Raw genomic sequence first — 19,788 nt, forward strand, 5'->3', positions numbered from 1 at the left:
TTTGATACTTGGCTAGAAAATAGCCATAGCAATAGGATAGCATTGTTTGGTTTTAAAAACTAAAAAAAAAAAAAAAACACAAAAAAAACAAAAAACACAAAAAAAAACAAAAAACACAAAAAAAAAAAAAAAAAGTTAAAAAAAAAATAAAGTTATAACTCTCATTTTAAAAATGTTTAACCCGAGGGCTAGGGGTAGAGGACGAGGGCGGGGACGTGGGCGTCCAACTACTGCAGGGGTCAGAGGCCGTGGTCCTGGGCGGGGTGAGACACCACCTGCTGATGAGGGAGCAGGGGAACGCCGCAGAGCTACACTCCCTAGGTTCATGTCTGAAGTTACTGGGACTCGTGGTAGAGCACTGTTGAGGCCAGAACAGTGCGAACAGGTGATGTCGTGGATTGCTGACAATGCTTCGAGCAATTTGTCCACCACCAGTCAGTCTTCCACGCAGTCCACCCATGTCACCGAAATCGCCACTCCTCCAGCTCCTGCACCTCAGCCTCCTCCCCCCCAGTCTGCCCCCTCCCAGGAAAATTTGCCATTTGAACCGGCATACTCTGAGGAACTGTTTTCTGGACCCTTCCCACAGTCACAAACCACTTGTCCGGTTGCTGCTGAGCAATTTTCCGATGCCCAGGTTTTCCACCAGTCACAGTCTGTGGGTGATGATGACCTTCTTGACGTAGTGGAAGCGTGTAAAGAGGTGTCCGACGATGAGGAGACACGGTTGTCAGACAGTGGGGAAGTTGTTGTCAGGGCAGGAAGTCCGAGGGGGGAGCAGACTGAGGGATCGGAGGATGATGAGGTGACAGACCCAAGCTGGGTTGAGAGGCCGGGTGAACACAGTGCTTCTGAGACGGAGGAGAGTCCTCGACCAGAACAGGTTGGAAGAGGCAGTGGTGGGGCCAGACGGAGAGGCAGGGCCAGAGCTGGTGCATCAGCGCCAAATGTGTCAACTAGTGAAGCTCCCGTGGCGAGGGCTCTTGCGGCGAGGGCTAGATCTTCAGAAGTCTGGAGGTTCTTTAAGGAAACACCGGATGACCGACGGACTGTGGTGTGCAACATTTGCCAAACCAGGCTCAGCAGGGGTTCCACCACTACTAGCTTAACTACCACCAGTATGCGCAGGCATATGAATGCTAAGCACCCCACTCAGTGGCAACAAGCCCGTTCACCTCCGGCCGTGCACACCACTGCTCCTTCCCCTGTGTCAGCTGCTAGTCAGCCCCCTGCCCAGGACCCTGCCACAAAAACCCCATCGTCGCCTCCACGATCCTCCACAGCATCCACCAGTGTTCAGCTCTCCATACCCCAGACGCTGGAGCGGAAACGCAAATATAGTGCAACCCACCCGCACGCCCAAGCCCTTAATGTGCACATCTCCAGATTGCTTAGCCTGGAGATGCTGCCCTATAGGCTAGTAGAGACCGAGGCCTTTCGCAACCTCATGGCGGCGGCCGCCCCTCGGTATTCGGTCCCCAGCCGCCACTACTTTTCCCGATGTGCTGTCCCAGCCCTGCACCAGCACGTGTCAGACAACATCATCCGTGCCCTGACCAACGCCGTTTCTGACAAGGTCCACCTGACCACGGACACGTGGACGAGTGCTGCCGGGCAGGGCCACTATATATCGCTGACGGCACATTGGGTTAACTTGGTGGAGGCTGGGACCGAGTCTGACCCTGGGGCTGCTCATATACTGCCGACGCCGAGGATTGCGGGGCCTACCTCGGTCCAGGTGTTTCAGGCCTACTATGCCTCCTCCTCCTCCCACCCCTCCTCCACCTCCTCCTCCGAACTACCATCCGTGGGCACGGCGCCATCAGTCGGTAGCTCTAGGCACAGCAGCAGTGCCGTCGCTAAGCGACAGCAGGCGGTGCTCAAACTGCTGAGCCTAGGCGACAAAAGGCACACCGCCCAAGAGCTATTACAGGGCATCACGGCGCAGACTGATCTGTGGCTGGCACCGCTGAACCTCAAGCCGGGAATGGTTGTGTGTGACAACGGCCGTAACCTGGTGGCGGCTCTGCAACTCGGCAGACTGACACATGTGCCATGCCTGGCCCATGTGTTAAATCTGATAGTTCAGCGTTTCCTCAAGACATACCCCAATCTGTCTGATTTGCTCACGAAGGTGCGCCGCATCTGTGCGCATTTCAGGAAGTCCAGCCCAGATGCTGCCACTCTCAGGGCAGCGCAGCGCCGCCTCCAACTGCCCGCTCACCGACTGTTGTGCGACGTGCCCACGAGGTGGAATTCAACACTGACCATGTTATCCAGAGTTTACCAGCAGCGCAGAGCGATTGTAGACTGCCAGATGTCAACTTCCACCAGAACTGGTAGTCAGGTCAGTCAGCTTCCTCAAGTCTACAATGAGGAGTGGACGTGGATGTCTGATATCTGTCAGGTGCTGAGTAACTTTGAGGAGTCAACACAGATGGTCAGTGGCGATGCCGCCATCATCAGCCTCACCATCCCGCTGCTTGGCCTGTTGAAAAACTCTCTGGTCAGCATGAAGTCGGAAGCTTTGCGCTCGTCACAAGAGACAGGGGAAGAATATTCCCTTGTTGATAGCCAAAGCACCCTCAGGTCTGTTTCTCAGCGCATATCGGAGGAGGTGGAGGTGGAGGAGGATGAGGAGGAAGAGGAGGAGAATGTTGGCGAGACACAAGAGGGGAGCATTGCTCAGACCTTCACTGTTCAGCGTGTATGGGCAGAAGAAGAGGAGTTGGAGGAGTTGGAGGAGGAGGAAATGGACAGTCAGGCCAGTGAGGGGAGTGAATTCTTACGCGTTGGTACTCTGGCGCATATGGCAGATTTCATGCTAGGCTGCCTATCCCGTGACCCTCGCGTTCAAAGAATTTATTCCAGCACCGATTACTGGGTGTTCACTCTCCTGGACCCACGGTACAAGCAAAATCTTCCCACTCTCATCCCTGCAGAGGAAAGGAGTGTGAGAATGCATGAATACCAGCAGGCCCTGGTGCACAAGCTGAAACAGTATTTCCCTTCTGACAGCGCTAGCGGCAGAGTGCGTAGTTCTGCGGGACAAGTAGCGAGGGAGAGTAGGCGAGCAGGCAGCTTGTCCAGCACTGGCAAGGGTACGCTTTACAAGGCTTTTGCCAGCTTTATGTCACCCCAGCAAGACACTGTCACCTGTCCCCAGTCTCGGCAGAGTAGGGCTGATCTTTACAGAAAGATGGTGAGGGAGTACGTAGCTGACCATACCATCGTCCTAAATGATCACACAGCTCCCTACAACTACTGGGTTTCAAAGCTGGACATGTGGCACGAACTGGCGCTGTACGCCTTGGAGGTTCTTGCCTGCCCTGCCGCTAGCGTCTTGTCCGAGCGGGTTTTCAGTGCAGCTGGTGGCATCATCACCGATAAGCGTACACGCCTGCCGACTGACAGCGCTGACAGGCTGACGCTTATTAAAATGAATAAAGGCTGGATTTCTCAGAATTTCCAATCTCCACCAGGTGAAGGAAGCTCAACCTGAATAATTGATCCACTCCTCCTCCTCCTCCTCATTTTCCTCCTTCTCCTCCTCTTTGTACAGTAAAGCAGAGGAAAATGGCTATTTTTTGACAGGGCCCACTGGCTCTTGCTATAGTACTTCATGCATTTAATTTTTCTGGAGGGCCACCTACCCGGTCCTCTGTTTGAAACAATTTTTGTGAGTGCCACATACAGGCACTCAATCTATTCCATTTTTCTGGAGGGCCACCTACCCGGTCCTCTGTTTGAAAAAATTTTTGGGACTGCCACATACAGGCACTCAATCTATTCCATTTTACTGGAGGGCCACCTACCTGCTCCTCTGGTTTGAACAATTTTTGGGACTGCCACATACAGGCACTCAATCTATTCCATTTTACTGCAGGGCCACCTACCTGCTCCTCTGGTTTGAACAATTTTTGGGACTGCCACATACAGGCACTCAATCTATTCCATTTTACTGGAGGGCCACCTACCTGCTCCTCTGGTTTGAAAAATGTTTGGGACTGCCACATACAGGCACTCAATCTATTCCATTTTACTGGAGGGCCACCTACCTGCTCCTCTGGTTTGAAACATTTTTGGGACTGCCACATACAGGCACTCAATCTATTCCATTTTACTGGAGGGCCACCTACCTGCTCCTCTGGTTTGAACAATTTTTGGGACTGCCACATACAGGCACTCAATCTATTCCATTTTACTGCAGGGCCACCTACCTGCTCCTCTGGTTTGAACAATTTTTGGGACTGCCACATACAGGCACTCAATCTATTCCATTTTACTGGAGGGCCACCTACCTGCTCCTCTGGTTTGAAAAATGTTTGGGACTGCCACATACAGGCACTCAATCTATTCCATTTTACTGGAGGGCCACCTACCTGCTCCTCTGGTTTGAAACATTTTTGGGACTGCCACATACAGGCACTCAATCTATTCCATTTTACTGGAGGGCCACCTACCTGCTCCTCTGGTTTGAACAATTTTTGGGACTGCCACATACAGGCACTCAATCTATTCCATTTTACTGGAGGGCCACCTACCTGCTCCTCTGGTTTGAACAATTTGTGGGACTGCCACATACAGGCACTCAATCTATTCCATTTTACTGGAGGGCCACCTACCTGCTCCTCTGGTTTGAAAAATGTTTGGGACTGCCACATACAGGCACTCAATCTATTCCATTTTACTGCAGGGCCACCTACCTGCTCCTCTGGTTTGAAACATTTTTGGGACTGCCACATACAGGCACTCAATCTATTCCATTTTACTGGAGGGCCACCTACCTGCTCCTCTGGTTTGAACAATTTTTGGGACTGCCACATACAGGCACTCAATCTATTCCATTTTACTGGAGGGCCACCTACCTGCTCCTCTGGTTTGAACAATTTGTGGGACTGCCACATACAGGCACTCAATCTATTCCATTTTACTGGAGGGCCACCTACCTGCTCCTCTGGTTTGAAAAATGTTTGGGACTGCCACATACAGGCACTCAATCTATTCCATTTTACTGCAGGGCCATTTACCTGCTCCTCTGGTTTGAAACATTTTTGGGACTGCCACATACAGGCACTCAATCTATTCCATTTTACTGGAGGGCCACCTACCTGCTCCTCTGGTTTGAACAATTTTTGGGACTGCCACATACAGGCACTCAATCTATTCCATTTTACTGGAGGGCCACCTACCTGCTCCTCTGGTTTGAACAATTTGTGGGACTGCCACATACAGGCACTCAATCTATTCCATTTTACTGGAGGGCCACCTACCTGTTCCTCTGGTTTGAAAAATGTTTGGGACTGCCACATACAGGCACTCAATCTATTCCATTTTACTGCAGGGCCACCTACCTGCTCCTCTGGTTTGAAACATTTTTGGGACTGCCACATACAGGCACTCAATCTATTCCATTTTACTGGAGGGCCACCTACCTGCTCCTCTGGTTTGAACAATTTTTGGGACTGCCACATACAGGCACTCAATCTATTCCATTTTACTGCAGGGCCACCTACCTGCTCCTCTGGTTTGAACAATTTTTGGGACTGCCACATATAGGCACTCAATCTATTCCATTTTACTGGAGGGCCACCTACCTGCTCCTCTGGTTTGAAAAATGTTTGGGACTGCCACATACAGGCACTCAATCTATTCCATTTTACTGGAGGGCCACCTACCTGCTCCTCTGGTTTGAAACATTTTTGGGACTGCCACATACAGGCACTCAATCTATTCCATTTTACTGGAGGGCCACCTACCTGCTCCTCTGGTTTGAACAATTTTTGGGACTGCCACATACAGGCACTCAATCTATTCCATTTTACTGGAGGGCCACCTACCTGCTCCTCTGGTTTGAACAATTTGTGGGACTGCCACATACAGGCACTCAATCTATTCCATTTTACTGGAGGGCCACCTACCTGCTCCTCTGGTTTGAAAAATGTTTGGGACCGCCACATACAGGCACTCAATCTATTCCATTTTACTGCAGGGCCACCTACCTGCTCCTCTGGTTTGAAACATTTTTGGGACTGCCACATACAGGCACTCAATCTATTCCATTTTACTGGAGGGCCACCTACCTGCTCCTCTGGTTTGAACAATTTTTGGGACTGCCACATACAGGCACTCAATCTATTCCATTTTACTGGAGGGCCACCTACCTGCTCCTCTGGTTTGAACAATTTGTGGGACTGCCACATACAGGCACTCAATCTATTCCATTTTACTGGAGGGCCACCTACCTGCTCCTCTGGTTTGAAAAATGTTTGGGACCGCCACATACAGGCACTCAATCTATTCCATTTTACTGCAGGGCCACCTACCTGCTCCTCTGGTTTGAAACATTTTTGGGACTGCCACATACAGGCACTCAATCTATTCCATTTTACTGGAGGGCCACCTACCTGCTCCTCTGGTTTGAACAATTTTTGGGACTGCCACATACAGGCACTCAATCTATTCCATTTTACTGGAGGGCCACCTACCTGCTCCTCTGGTTTGAAAAATGTTTGGGACTGCCACATACAGGCACTATCCAAATTAAATTGTCTCCATAGCAGCCTCCACACGTTGTCTCCATTGCTACCTCCAAAAGTCGTCCATATAGCTGCCTCCATACATCGTCCCTTTATCAAACGAGGTGTGTCAGGCAGAAATTTGGGTTGTTTTCATGGATTCCACATCAAAGTTGTTAACTTTGTCGCCACCCTGCTGTGTTATCCACAAAATATACTGGCAAACTTTTACCATTTACGGATATTATTTCAGCGCTTCTTGCGCAGCTGTTTACATTCCCCTCACCCGGCATATCCTAAACTTATAAGAACGCTACTACACTTGATCTTATACAAAAGGTTCTTAGAAGTGCTGTTTGGGGAGTAGCCTATAGACAGGGGCTTGGATTGGCGAAAGCTCGCCTGGCAGCGGAGCGCCAGCTCCATGCCAAGATCCAACTAACATAGTTTTAACTGCAGCACCTTTAATCTACTACTAGTTCACTGCCTCCATACATGGTCCCCTTATCAAACGAGCTGTGTCAGGCAGAATTTTGGGTTGTTTTCATGGCTTCCATGTTAACTTTGTCGCCACCCTGCTGTGTAATCCACAAAATATACTGGCAAACTTTTATCATGTACCGATATTATTTGAGCGCTTCTTGCTCACCTCCTTTGGTTCCTCTCTGCCACCCATTGGTTTGAAGCCTGAGTCCAATTAGGGTATGTCGCCATGCCACTCTCTAGCCTGCTGCCGCTGCCTCTGCATGCCGTCCCCTATAGTGTCAGGGTCAATTATTGGATGTTTTAGATGCTATCTAGCTTCATTCTGTCACTCTGTCATGGCCATGCTGTTGCCCATAATTTTGGCATAATGGTGCGATTAAGCAGCCTCAGAGGCATCCATGCATGCTGCCCCTGCTGTTTCCTGTCCATTTCCGTGGTGTTTCCATCCTTTTCTGAGGTTTCCAGGTGTTTGGCCAAGCTTCCCTGTGCAGAGCCTTGGTCCCCTTGAAAAATGCTCGAGTCTCCCATTGACTTCAATGGGGTTCGTTATTCGAGACGAGCACTCGAGCATCGGGAAAAGTTCGTCTCGAATAACGAGCACCCGAGCATTTTAGTGTTCGCTCATCTCTAAAGGTAAAGTTTTCTTTAATAGATTTATGTTCTAGAAATATAGAATATACTGATATACTTCCCTAAATTAACACTGTATAATAATGTACAGTGAGCTCATTAATTATTCACATGTTATAGTCTTATCCTTTACACTAGATGACAATTATATTATGATCACATTACATTGTTCCTTTCTGATCTTTACAGGTCCAGTTGGCCATTACTGATCTTGAGCTAGAAGATGGTCGATGGTGCCAATACGACAGGGTAGAGGTCACCGATGGCATCATTGAATATGGTCCAGCATGTGGTAATGAAAGGTTCCCAGTCTTGACCTCTCTTGGGAATAACATGGTGCTGAGATTTGCTAGTGATAAGGCTGAAGAGTATAAAGGATTTAAAGCGTCCTATACATTTGGTGAGTATTACAGATCTGTCCCATATTCCTCAGATACGGTCATCTACATGCAGTTTTTTAGCTTGTCATCACTTTGTATAGAGATTTTTATGAACAAAAATACCAAAAATATCCTATAATAAATCTCCCAGAGCCATATATTTTATTTTTTCCTTAGCAGTAAAACAAAAACTTTTAGTTTTCACCAGATTGTCATAAAAAAATAACATGTCTTAAATTGTGTAGATTCAGAATGATAAGAGTGTCTAATACTGTATATCTGTCTGTGTATTTCTTCACAGTATAAAAGCCGTGCATCGGACAGTAACATAATTCATGAGGATTTGATCTAAAAAAAGATTTTACAAGGAAACTGAAGAAACATCATTGTTACGCTACTGACTCTCTTTCACGGAATCAAATCTTAATAGAAATATACCAATTAAGAAATTATTACTTTTCTCTTGCCCCCTTCTCGCTTGTCTTGTCGATAAAAAGTAATTCAATAAAGTTTCTTTTTGCATGATCTATGATATGTTCAGTCTGAAATCATTTTCAAAGCATGAATATATCTGTGTGTGATAATGGGAGGGTGTGTGATAATGCCTGCCATGTAAATGCTAGTAAGGCATTAATGTGTGATATAAGGGCCTTGTCCAGGCTCATTGCTTTTGATAAAATAAGGTTCAAGTACCCTAGGGGGTCTAAAATTAACCCTTTCAGGAACTGGCCCTTTTTTGTTTTTTCATTTTCATTTTTTACTCCCCATGATCAAAAATCCATAACTTTTTTATTTTTCCATGTACAGAGCTGTGTGACGGCTTATTTTCTGCGTAACAAATTGCACTTCATAGAGATTGTATTGAATATTCCATGCCGTGTACTAGGATGCGGGAAAAAAATTCCAAATGCAGTGAAATTGGTAAAAAAAACGCATTTGTGCCACCTTCTTGTGGGCTTGGATGTTACGTATTTCACTGTGCGCCCCAAATGACAGGTCTACTTTATTCTTTGGGTCGGTTTGATTACGGGGATACCAAATTTGTATAGGTTTTATAATGTTTTCATACATTTAAAAAAATTAAAACCTCCTGTACAAAAATTTTTTATGGGATTTTGCCATCTTCTGGCGCTAATAACTTTTTTATACTTTGGTGTACTGAGCTGTGGGTGGTGTCTTTTTTGCGGATTTTGATGACGTTTACAATGTTATCAATTTTAGGACTGTTCGACCTTGTGATCACTTTTTATAGAATTTTTTAATTTTTTTAAATGACAAAAAAGTGCCATTTTCGACTTTGGGCGCGATTTTTCGTTACGGGATTAAACGCAGTGAAAAACCGTTATTATATTTTGATAGATCGGGCATTTTCGGACGCGGTGATACCTAATGTGTTTATGATTTTTACTGTTTATTTATATTTATATCAGTTCTAGGGAAAGGGGGGTGATTTGAGTTTTTAGGCTTTTTTATTATAATTTTTTTTTTTTTTAACTTTTTTTTATTTTTATTTTTAGTACTTTTCAGACTCCCTAGGGTACTTTAACCCTAGGGGGTCTGCACGATCCTATCATATACTGCCATACCACAGTATGGCAGTATATGTTGATTTTACTACTCATACATTACAATGTGCTAATAGCACATTGTAATGCATGGGTTAACCCGAAGTAGCCTCGGGTCTTCGCGAGACCCGAGGTTACCATGGCGACGGATCGCCGCTCCCCGATGACGTCACGGGGAGAGGCGATTCTCGAAAAGATGGCGGCGCCCACGCGCCGGCAATGCTGCTTCGGTGCTAGCACCGATCGCGGGTGTTACCGGTAAGCCTTTGCTGCAATATGCAGCAAAGACTTACCGGCTATGGAGAGGGCTCAGCGCGTGAGCCCTCTCCATGCACCCGCGGCCGACCCGTGACATGCTATTTTTTTTTAGTTAAAAAAAGTAGAAATTTCTAAAAAAAAAGTAAAAAAAAATGTTTAAAGTTTAAAAATGAAGCTCAAATCACCCTCCTTTCCCTAGAAGTGACATTAGCAAAATCATAAACATGTTTGGTATCATCACGTCCAAAAATGTCCACCTATCAAAATATAAAAATTGTTTTCCTGAAATGAGAAATAGCATCTAAATGTCAGAATAGCCACTTTTTCACCAATTAGCACCACACATTTTTTTGAATAAAAATTCATCAAAAGGTTGTACATTCCCCCAAATAGGTGCATAGAGAATATCATCTTGTCCACCAAAAAATTGTATCTTACACTGCTCCGTACACCAAAATATAAAAAGTGTCAGAATAGGGCAAAATCTAGGTTTTTATGTATAAAAGGTTCTAGTTTAATTTAAAATCTATTAAAACATGATAAAATCTATATAAATTTATTGGTATTTCTGGGATCATACCAACCCAAAGAATACATTTGTGGTGTCATTTGGAGTGCAGGGTGAATATTGTAAAAACAAAGCCAAAGTAAAAATGACACATATCCAGCTTCCCAAGACACAACATGGAATATTTTATGAAAGCACACAAACGAAAAATGGCAGTGGTATTAAGGGATTAAGGCTAGTTGTCCTTGAGTGAGTTCGGTTTGAGAAACTCTCCCTGTTTTTGGAAGCTTTTCCGGAAAAAACCTTTGATCCCTGGACTGAACTGCACATGTCAGATAAGTCCATTGATTAGTGCCTCAGACAAAAATTGCTCCTTGGCAAAGGACTAAAGCTTCATTTACACAGCCATGAGCTCACCTGGACCGGATTCCGGGAATAGCATAGAGCTGGGAATAGAAGGGAGGTACAGTGAGCACTCCCCAAGCATCGCTTTCACATGGTGCAATTCTATAAAAAACTGGACTTGTCCTACATTTTTGGTAGTATGAATGGGGCCAAGTAGATTCTCTACATGCTTTGTAATGATTATTGAATTATAGAGTGGACCTATAGATTGGTCCTTTATTTGACCTGATGAAGGGGGTAATACATCCCCGAAACATGTTGTCCCTTGTCAACATATATGTGAAATAAATGTCTAATTGAATACATATGTATTTTCTTGTTACTACCCACTTTCTATATGACATTAAGTAGCGCGCAAAGATTATTCTGGTATTTCTAGACCCTATGTTATTATTTGTTCCTCTAAGGACTCTGTGCCTTTGAACCAGAACTCGCAGCAACTTTGCTGTCCTTCTGACTATCTCACTGGGGAACAGCATTTCTCTTCATTGTCTTTCAAACATCACTTTACATTTGGAGCGTGGTGTAACTATACTCTGACTGATTTATCGAGTTTGGCATAGAGATGTTGGGCCCCTTAGGCATCGGAGGACATGACATACGTGGACCTAATGAGACTCCAGGTCGGATGAGAACACCAGGATATTGTCTGGGTAGACAATGAAACAAGTGTAGAGCAGGTCTCTAAAAATATCATTGACAAATTCCTGGAACACTGCTGGGGCAAAGGCATGACAAGATACTCAAATTGTCCGTCACTAGTATTGAAGACAGTCATCCATTCACCGCATTCACAGATACGGATGAGGTTTTAGGCCCCTTGCAGATCCAGCATTGTGAAAAACTTGGAACCCTGCTGGCAGTCAAAAAGTTCTTTGATCAGAAGCAGGGGATAGCGGTTTTTCATTGAGACCGTGGTAATCAATGCAAGGACGAAGGGAGCCATCTTAGCAATGTAGAAGAATCCTGCACCAGCATGAGTAGATGATTTGTGGATGAACCCCTTCTGCAGATTCTCCTCCATTTAGGATGAACTTGCTGTGATCTCGATTACGGTGAGTGGATATACCGATCCTCGTGGAGGAGATGTGCCTGGTAACAGTTCGATAGGGCAGTCGTAGGGTCGGTGCGGTGTCTTCGCTTGTTTCTCTGAGAACACATCAGCGGGTTAGACTTGCTATGGCGTGGTACCACCAGGTAATTTACTTCCTGAATTGCTGGGGGAGAGGGGGAGCTACTTGTCAGACTAAGTCTGACAGGTGTGATACTATGAAAGGCTGCAAAATGAGTTGAAAGTAGTACTAGAGCTGAAAGGTTGTAATAGTAGTTAGGGTGGGAACGAGGAGGAGGAAATTTAGATATTGCAAACTGTAATAATATGTTAGTGGGATTGTCTAAATCTATAGTTCTATTGCATATTAACCATCATGGCCCACGGGTAGATTCCTGTTAGCATTTCTGCAAAGGAAACATGTGATAGGTTAGATTAATCAATATAATCTATGTACATATCAATGAGGAATACTATAAAAGACAAAGGATTAAAGACTGGAAAAATAAATAAAGAGACAATGGGGCAGATTTACTTACCCGGTCCATTCGCGATCCAGCGGCGTGTTCTCTGTGGTTGATTCGGGTCTTCCGGCGATTCACTAAGGCAGTTCCTCTGACGTCCACCAGGTGTTGCCGCTTCGCTGAAGTCCGCCGAGGCCCGCCGGAGTTCACGATCCTATACCTGGTGAAGGTAAGTGCGGGTCCCGCATTTTTTTAAATGCAGCGCTTTCTCCGAATCTGTTTTTCGTTCGGCTACGCCCCCCGATTTCTGACGCATGCATGCCGGCGCCGATGCGCCACAATGCGATCGCGTGCGCCAAAAACCCAGGGCAATACAGGGAAAATCGGTGCAAATCGGAAATATTCGGGTAACACGACGGGAAAACGACAATCGGGCCCTTAGTAAATGACCCCCAATGAGAATTCAAAGGGTTACTCAGTTCATGCGAAGCTCTGGATGTTGTAGTCTCTGTTCAAACCATCAGGGGCCAGAGTCTGTAGACTATAAATCCAGAAGGATTCTTTCTTCTTCAGTAGGGTGATGCGATCACCCCTAGCATTGTCCACGCTTTCAATCACCTGAAATTTCGGTTGATTGACTGAATGACCGGCACTTGCAAAATGGGCGGGGACGGGCAACAGGAGGTTTGATGTCTGTATGGTGGATTTATGTTTTGAGATGCGGTCACCTAAGTGCTGGTTAGTTTCCCCAACGTAGGGGAGAACGCAAGGGCATTTTATGAGATAGATAACATAGGTAGAGTCACAGGTGTGGTAGCCTTGAATTTGGTATCGCTTACCCGTATGTGGGTGTGTGAAAGAGTCTCCTTTCTAGACATTAGTGCATTGAGCACAGTGGAGACGTGGAAAGGTGCCCTGTCTTCTAGTATTCAGGAATGTCTGCCTGGGAATCCTCGTGTTGGATCCTATGTCTGCCCTCACCAATCTGTCTTTGAGATTGGGGGGTCTCTTAAAGCAGGGAAGGAAAGGGTTTTCAAATTCCTTGATAGCTGTGTGGCCTTTTTGTAGGATAGACCAGAATTTTCTTATAGATTTGTGTATCCTGTACATAAACGGATGGTATTGATGTATGAATGGGATACGGGGTGGTTTGGGTTCTGAGCTTCTGGGTCTGAGAGAGTGAGTCCTACTTTTATTGAGAATGGAATCTGGATAGCCTCTCTCTTTAAATCGTTCTTGCATGTTGTCTAAAAGTGCTGTAAGGCAGTTTGTCTTGCTTACAATGCGTTTTACTCGCTGAAACTTTGAAATGGGGAGAGAGTTCTTGGTCGATGTAGGGTGGCAGCTCGTGTAAAGAAGAAGGTTATTTCTATCCATGGTTTTAGTGTAACGATCGGTCCAAACATTACCGGTGCGGTCTTTTTTAACCATTGTATCAAGGAAGCTAACCTCCTCATTGCTGTGATGCATAGTGAACTGTAGCTTTGCCCAGATAGAATTGAGGAATGAGAAGAATTCCTCTAGTGATTCCAGTGGCCCTTCCCATATGCAGAATATATAATCTATATAGCGTTTCCATATTTTACAGTGATCCTGAAAGAATTTATTGGGGTAGATCATCTGTTCTTCAAAATTAGCCATGTAAGCATTTGCATATGGGGGGCACATTGGAACCCATTGCCGTTCCCCGGCGATGTATGTAGAAGTTGTCCTGGAACAGAAAAAGGTTTTTTGTTAAGGCTATGAGACAAAGACGTGAGTGCACGACCACCGGGCCAGAAGCAGAAATGAAGACGGGTAAGTAGGAGCTAGTGGGCGCAGGAGCACCCATGACACTCTTGTAAAAAATCCAAAATGCTGCTGACAGGAGTAAGAGCACAGAGATGTCTTCTGTAAGTCAATACATAATGTCCTGTGATTAATAATAAGGAGGGCTAAGGAGAACCAGTATCTACCACTGTATGGTGGAATGCTGGTACAGTCGCTTTGGGAGTACATTAGGATGGGCTTTGGTAGTGACAATTGCAGCAAGGGACAAAAGCTGACTAGCTGGGCAGTGAGGTTCATTGGGCATTAACACCTTTTTTCAAAGTGAAATGTTTGACCTTTTTGGGGGATCTTTTTTGTTGCTAAAGTTGATATCAAGAAACCCGTCAAATCCAAATAGTTGCTGGAGTGATTTTTTCCTCAAAGTCCAGGAAATCAGTTTTTGTGGTTTTGAATTTCCCAAATTTGAATTTTTTTTGTTGTAGATGTCAAGAAATCTGTGTCAAATCCACATAGTTGATGGAGTGATTTTTGGTCACAGTCCAGGGTGTCAGTTTTTGGGGTTCTGTATTCGCCAAATTTCAATTCTTTTTGGTTGCTAAAGTTAATATCAAGAAATCTGGAACAAGAAAACAAAGAGGGGAGGGTAAGCGAGTAGGTGTCACATCCAAAATATACTAATCAGATCCAGAGAAGAAAAACAGCGGATGTGTAGAAAATATCAATTTATTAATTCATAAACAAGACAATAAAAACATTTAAAAACCCAATGAAGGGAATGACAAACATAAAGGACTCTCCTTAATAAGGTATTCCTCACGTAAATGACAAAACAAAAATAGAAAAAATGAACAAGGCTGTCAATTAGATATATATATACACATCATCCCAATAATGGGGTTCAAATGATGCTTAAGAAAAGATTATATACAATTAAAGTGCATCATGGATACAATCACAGACAGTTTCACTATAACAATGTAATATAAAACACAAAGATGATAGTGCACAAATAAAGTGCTGTGTGCAGAGTAATAGCAGCCAAGAGAACATAAGGGAGTAGGTTTAAGTGAATAAAACAGAAAGTAAATGCATCATATTACCTAGTATAATGTATGAGGGGGAGAGCCCACGGATGCCCCACGCGTATCGCCCGTCTGCAGCATAGTAAGGGGACGTTACAGCAAGGGTCACCCTGTGAGGCCAGAACTGCCAGTGTAATCTAGCGGCAGTGTGTCGATTAACAGCCCAAAGGCTCTCGATTGGTTGACTAGGTCGTCCACTTCCTCCAAAATGACATCTGACAACCCCAGCCAAGAGTCCATGGGTTCGTCAGATACAACCCTTAGTTGACAGGGCCCAGGAGCAGGTCAGCGGCCCTCACCTGTCCTCAACCAGCCTCAGTCCTGTTCAGTTCCCTCAGCCAGAGATCTACTAGATGGTCCGTGCTCAGTGCCACTATACAGAGAGGACGAATTCTTTGAGGACAGTCAGCAGCTACTTGGCAGTGAAGAGGTGGGGGAGACACCGCTGCTGGGAAAGTGGAGATGTGGAGGGTGGAATGAGAGGTTATGTTGCACTTGCAAGTAGTCAGACTGTGCATACTGAGACCTTTGAGGAGATTAGCAGTGACAGGGAATCACAAATCGATGATGATGTAGCTGATCACACTTGGGAGCCTGGTGAAGCAAGAAATTCATCATCATCGCCAGGAGAAGAGGGTGTCAGCTTGCGTGTCAGTCAGCGAAGCAGGCAGCAAGTTGCTATTGTGGCCGTGAGTCAGCAGGGTGGCAGAAGTGCGAGGATGGGAGCTAAATGGCCGCAGGGTAAAAAATCCGTTTCCCATAAGGGTAGTGTTCCTCAGTTTATGGCGGTAATATTCCTCACCGTATGGGGGAAGTATTCCTCACTGTTTGGTGGTAGTGTTCCTCACTGTATGGGGGTAGTGTCCCTCACTGTATGACCATGGTGTTCCTCACTGTAAGGTGGTAGTGTTCCTCACTGTATGGCGGTAGTGTTCCTCACTGTATGGCTGTACTCTGCACTGTAATGAGGTAGTGTGTCTCGCTGTATGGCAGTAGTGTCCCTCACTGTATTTCTGTATTCTTCACTGTATGGAGTTAGTGTTCCTCACTGTATGGGGGTAGTGTTCCTCAATGAATGGCGATAGTGTTCCTCAGTGCATGGCTGTATTCTTCTTTGTGTTGCGCTAGTGTCCCTCACTGCATGGATGTAGTGTTCCACACTGTATGGCCATAATGTTCTTCATTGTATGGTGGTAGTGTTCCTCACTGTATGGCGGTTGTGTTCTTAACTATATGGCTGTATTCTTCACTGTATGGTGGTAGTGTTTTTCACTGTACAGCTGTAGTGTTTCTCACTGTATGGGGGTAGTGTTCATCAGTGTATGACGGTAATATTCCTTACCGTATGGGGTTAGTATTCCTCACTGTATGGTGGTAGTGTTTCTCATTGTTTGGCTGTATTCTTCACTGTATGGAGGTAGTGTCCCTCACTGTATGGCGGTAGTATTCCTCACTATATGGGGGTAGTGTCTCTCACTGTATGGCGGTAGTATTCCTCAGTGTATGGCTGTATTCATCACTGTGTGGAGGCAGTGTTCCTCACTGTATGGAGGTAGTTTTAACCACTATATAGCCATAGTGTTCCTCACTGTATGGCTGTATTCGTCACTGTATGGCGTTAGTGTTCCTCACTGTATGGGGGTAGTATTCTTCACTGTATGGGAGTAATGTCCCTCACTGTATAGGGATAGTGTCCCCCACTGTTGAGGTGGTAGTGTTCCTCATTGTTTGGTTGTATTCTTCACTGTATGGAGGTAGTGTCCCTCACTGTATGGCGGTAGTATTCCTCAGTGTATGGCTGTATTTATCACTGTGTGGAGGCAGTGTTCCTCACTGTATGGAGGTAGTTTTAACCACTATATAGCCATAGTGTTCCTCACTGTATGGCTGTATTCGTCACTGTATGGCTGAAGTGTTCCTCACTGTATGGCGGTAGTGTTCTTCACAGTATGGCGATGGTGTTCCTCTTTGTATGGATCTTTTCTTCACTCTATGGCGGCAGTATTTCTCACTGTATGGAGGTAGTGTTCCTCGCTGCATGGCACTATTGTTCTTCACTGTATGGCAGTAGTATCCCTCACTCTATGGCAGTAGTGTTCCTTACTGTATGGGTTTGTGTTCCTCACTATATGACGGTCGTGTTTTTCACTGTATGGCCCTAATGTTCCTCACTGTATGGCTGTATTCTTCACTCTATGGGGGGCAGTGTTGCTCAATGTATGGCTGTAGTGTCCCTATCTATATGACGGTAGTGTCCCTCACTGTATGGCGGTAGTTTTCCTCACTTTATGGGAGTAATATTCCTCACTGTATGACTGAATTCTTCACTGTATGGGGGTAGTGCCCCTCACTGTATGTCTGTATTATTCACTGTATGGTGTTAGTGTTCCTCACTGTATGGCTTTAGGGATACCAAATTTGTATAGTTTATATAATGTTTTTATACATTTCCAAAAATAAAAACCTTCTCTACAAAAAAAAATATTTTGCCTTCTACTGGCACTAATACGTTTTTTATACTTAGGTGTACGGAGCTGTGGGTAATGTCATTTTTTGTGACTTTGATGTTGTTTTCATTGCTGTACTTGAAAAGACTATACAACATTCTGATCATTTTTTATTGAATTTTTTTATATTTTTCAAAATGACAAAAAAGTACAATTTTTTACTTTTACCCCCTATTTTCTGCTACGGGGTTAAACTCATTGAATAAAAGTTTTTTTATTTAGATAAATCTGGCATTTTTGGCAATAGCTAACGTGTTTATTATTTTTACTGTTTATTTATTTTTAGATCAGTTCTAGGGAAAGGGGGGTAATTTTTTATTTTTACTTGTTTTCAGACTCTCTAGGACACTTTAACCCTAGGTTATCCTATACGTGAGCCCTCTTTATGTACCCGCACCCGGCATGTGACGTACTGTTACGTCACACGTCGTGATTCATTATGATTCGATTCTGTCCAAATCTAATTTTCTCTGAAAATTCGATGAACCGGATCAAACCAGATTTAGATAAATTTGCCCATCTCTAATTATATTATATTGCTAAAAATAAAAAATAAATTGCATCACTTACATGCATTTTTTTCTTCCTATTGTGTATTTTAATTATTATACACTGTAAATACTCTTATTATTCATGTGTTTGTCTGTTTATTTATTTTTATGTGCTTTTATGTCCTGTTTGTATTAATGTTAAGTGATTTGTTGAATAAATATCTTTCTGGGATTAATAAAGTATCTTAACTTATCTTATAAGGAAAGGGATGTTCTTGAATATTTATTTATTTTATTTTTTCATATTTCAGACTATATAACTATAATAATAATAATAATAATAACTATTATTATTATTATTATTATTATTATTATTTTAGACCCCCTATGGCCTTTTAACCCTTAGAGGTGTAATAACTTATACATTATCCATGTAGGAAATAAGTATTTTATACCTTGCTGATTTTATTAATTTTCCCACCTACAAAGAATGGGGAGGTCTGTTATTATTATTATAGGTACACTTCAAATGTAAGACAGAAACTAAAAAAAAAAAAAAAAATCCTGATAATTTTAATTAATTAGCATTTTAATACATGAAATAAGTGTTTGATCCCATAGAAAAACAATGTAATATTTGGTACAGAAATAAATTATAGAGGTCCGAAGTTTCATGTATTTTTTGACCATGTTGGCACACACTGCATCAGGGAATTTTGGCCTAGTCCTCCATACAGATACTCTCTAGATCTTTCAGGTTCCTGACCCCAGGGGGGGGGGGGGAGATCTTGCATGGAGCCCAAGACCTTGGACGATTGATGGTCATACAGTGTTTCTTCCATTTTGTAATAATTGTGTAATTGTGTCCATAATAACTGTATAACAGTTGTTGTCTCACCAAGCTGCTTGCCTATTATCCTTTAGCTCATCCAAGCCTTGTGCAGGTCTACGATTTGTCACTGGTGTCCTAAGACAGCTCTTTTTTTGCCCATGGTGGAGAGGTTACAGTGTGATTGCGTGTGATTTTTGCTCGTAGATGATCAAATACTGATTTCATGCAATACAATGTGATTTATTTTTCTTATGTTATGTCTCTCACAGTTGAAGTGATCTACAACAACGATTACAGACCTCTCCATTCCCTGTTAGTGGGAAAAGTAGCAAATTTGGATTGGGATCAAATACTTCTTCCCACCAATGTACTGTAATAGACAGCAAAATAGTCTTCTAACAGGCTCCAATTATTATAGCAACTGATTAGCCCCCTTGGCCATGCAGAATGGTGGCCACCAAGTGAACCACTCTTAGCTGCTGCAGTCTGGTTTGTCCACGACACATAACAGGCCACACTGCCATGATCATAGCAAGCACCAATAGAAACAGTTGCTGGCAGATGATGCCTATGTTACATGGAGAATGCTCAGTACATGAGCTCTATCCATACGCAATTTCCCAACCAACCAATGTATTTTACAATGAGAATGGGTAAAACTTAATATTGCTAACATAATATGGATACTGGATGTGTTTAATTTTTTTGTTTTGTAACTAAGATAATCAAGAAAAACATCTTCAGATCTCTGTATTCTAAGGGTAATAACTTTTTAAATTCTTTGTATGCATTTTTGGCTTATGTTTTACGGAACGATGTAAAGTTTTTCATGGTATATTTT

The 19,788-nt window shown here is 44.0% G+C and overlaps 1 protein-coding gene across 1 annotated transcript in view; it reads left to right on the top strand.

The window, feature by feature from the left end:
- LOC140070157 (embryonic protein UVS.2-like) overlaps nt 1-19,323 on the top strand; it is a 40,101-nt gene extending 20,778 nt beyond the window's left edge. The window contains exons 14-15 of the mRNA XM_072116493.1: nt 7,824-8,034; nt 19,217-19,323. Coding sequence (XP_071972594.1) covers nt 7,824-8,034; nt 19,217-19,323 — 318 coding nt within the window. The remainder of the gene's footprint in view (nt 1-7,823; nt 8,035-19,216) is intronic.
- Nucleotides 19,324-19,788: the final 465 nt, after the last annotated feature.

Source organism: Engystomops pustulosus, chromosome 7, assembly GCF_040894005.1.
Source record: "Engystomops pustulosus chromosome 7, aEngPut4.maternal, whole genome shotgun sequence".
Classification (NCBI taxonomy): domain Eukaryota; kingdom Metazoa; phylum Chordata; class Amphibia; order Anura; family Leptodactylidae; genus Engystomops; species Engystomops pustulosus.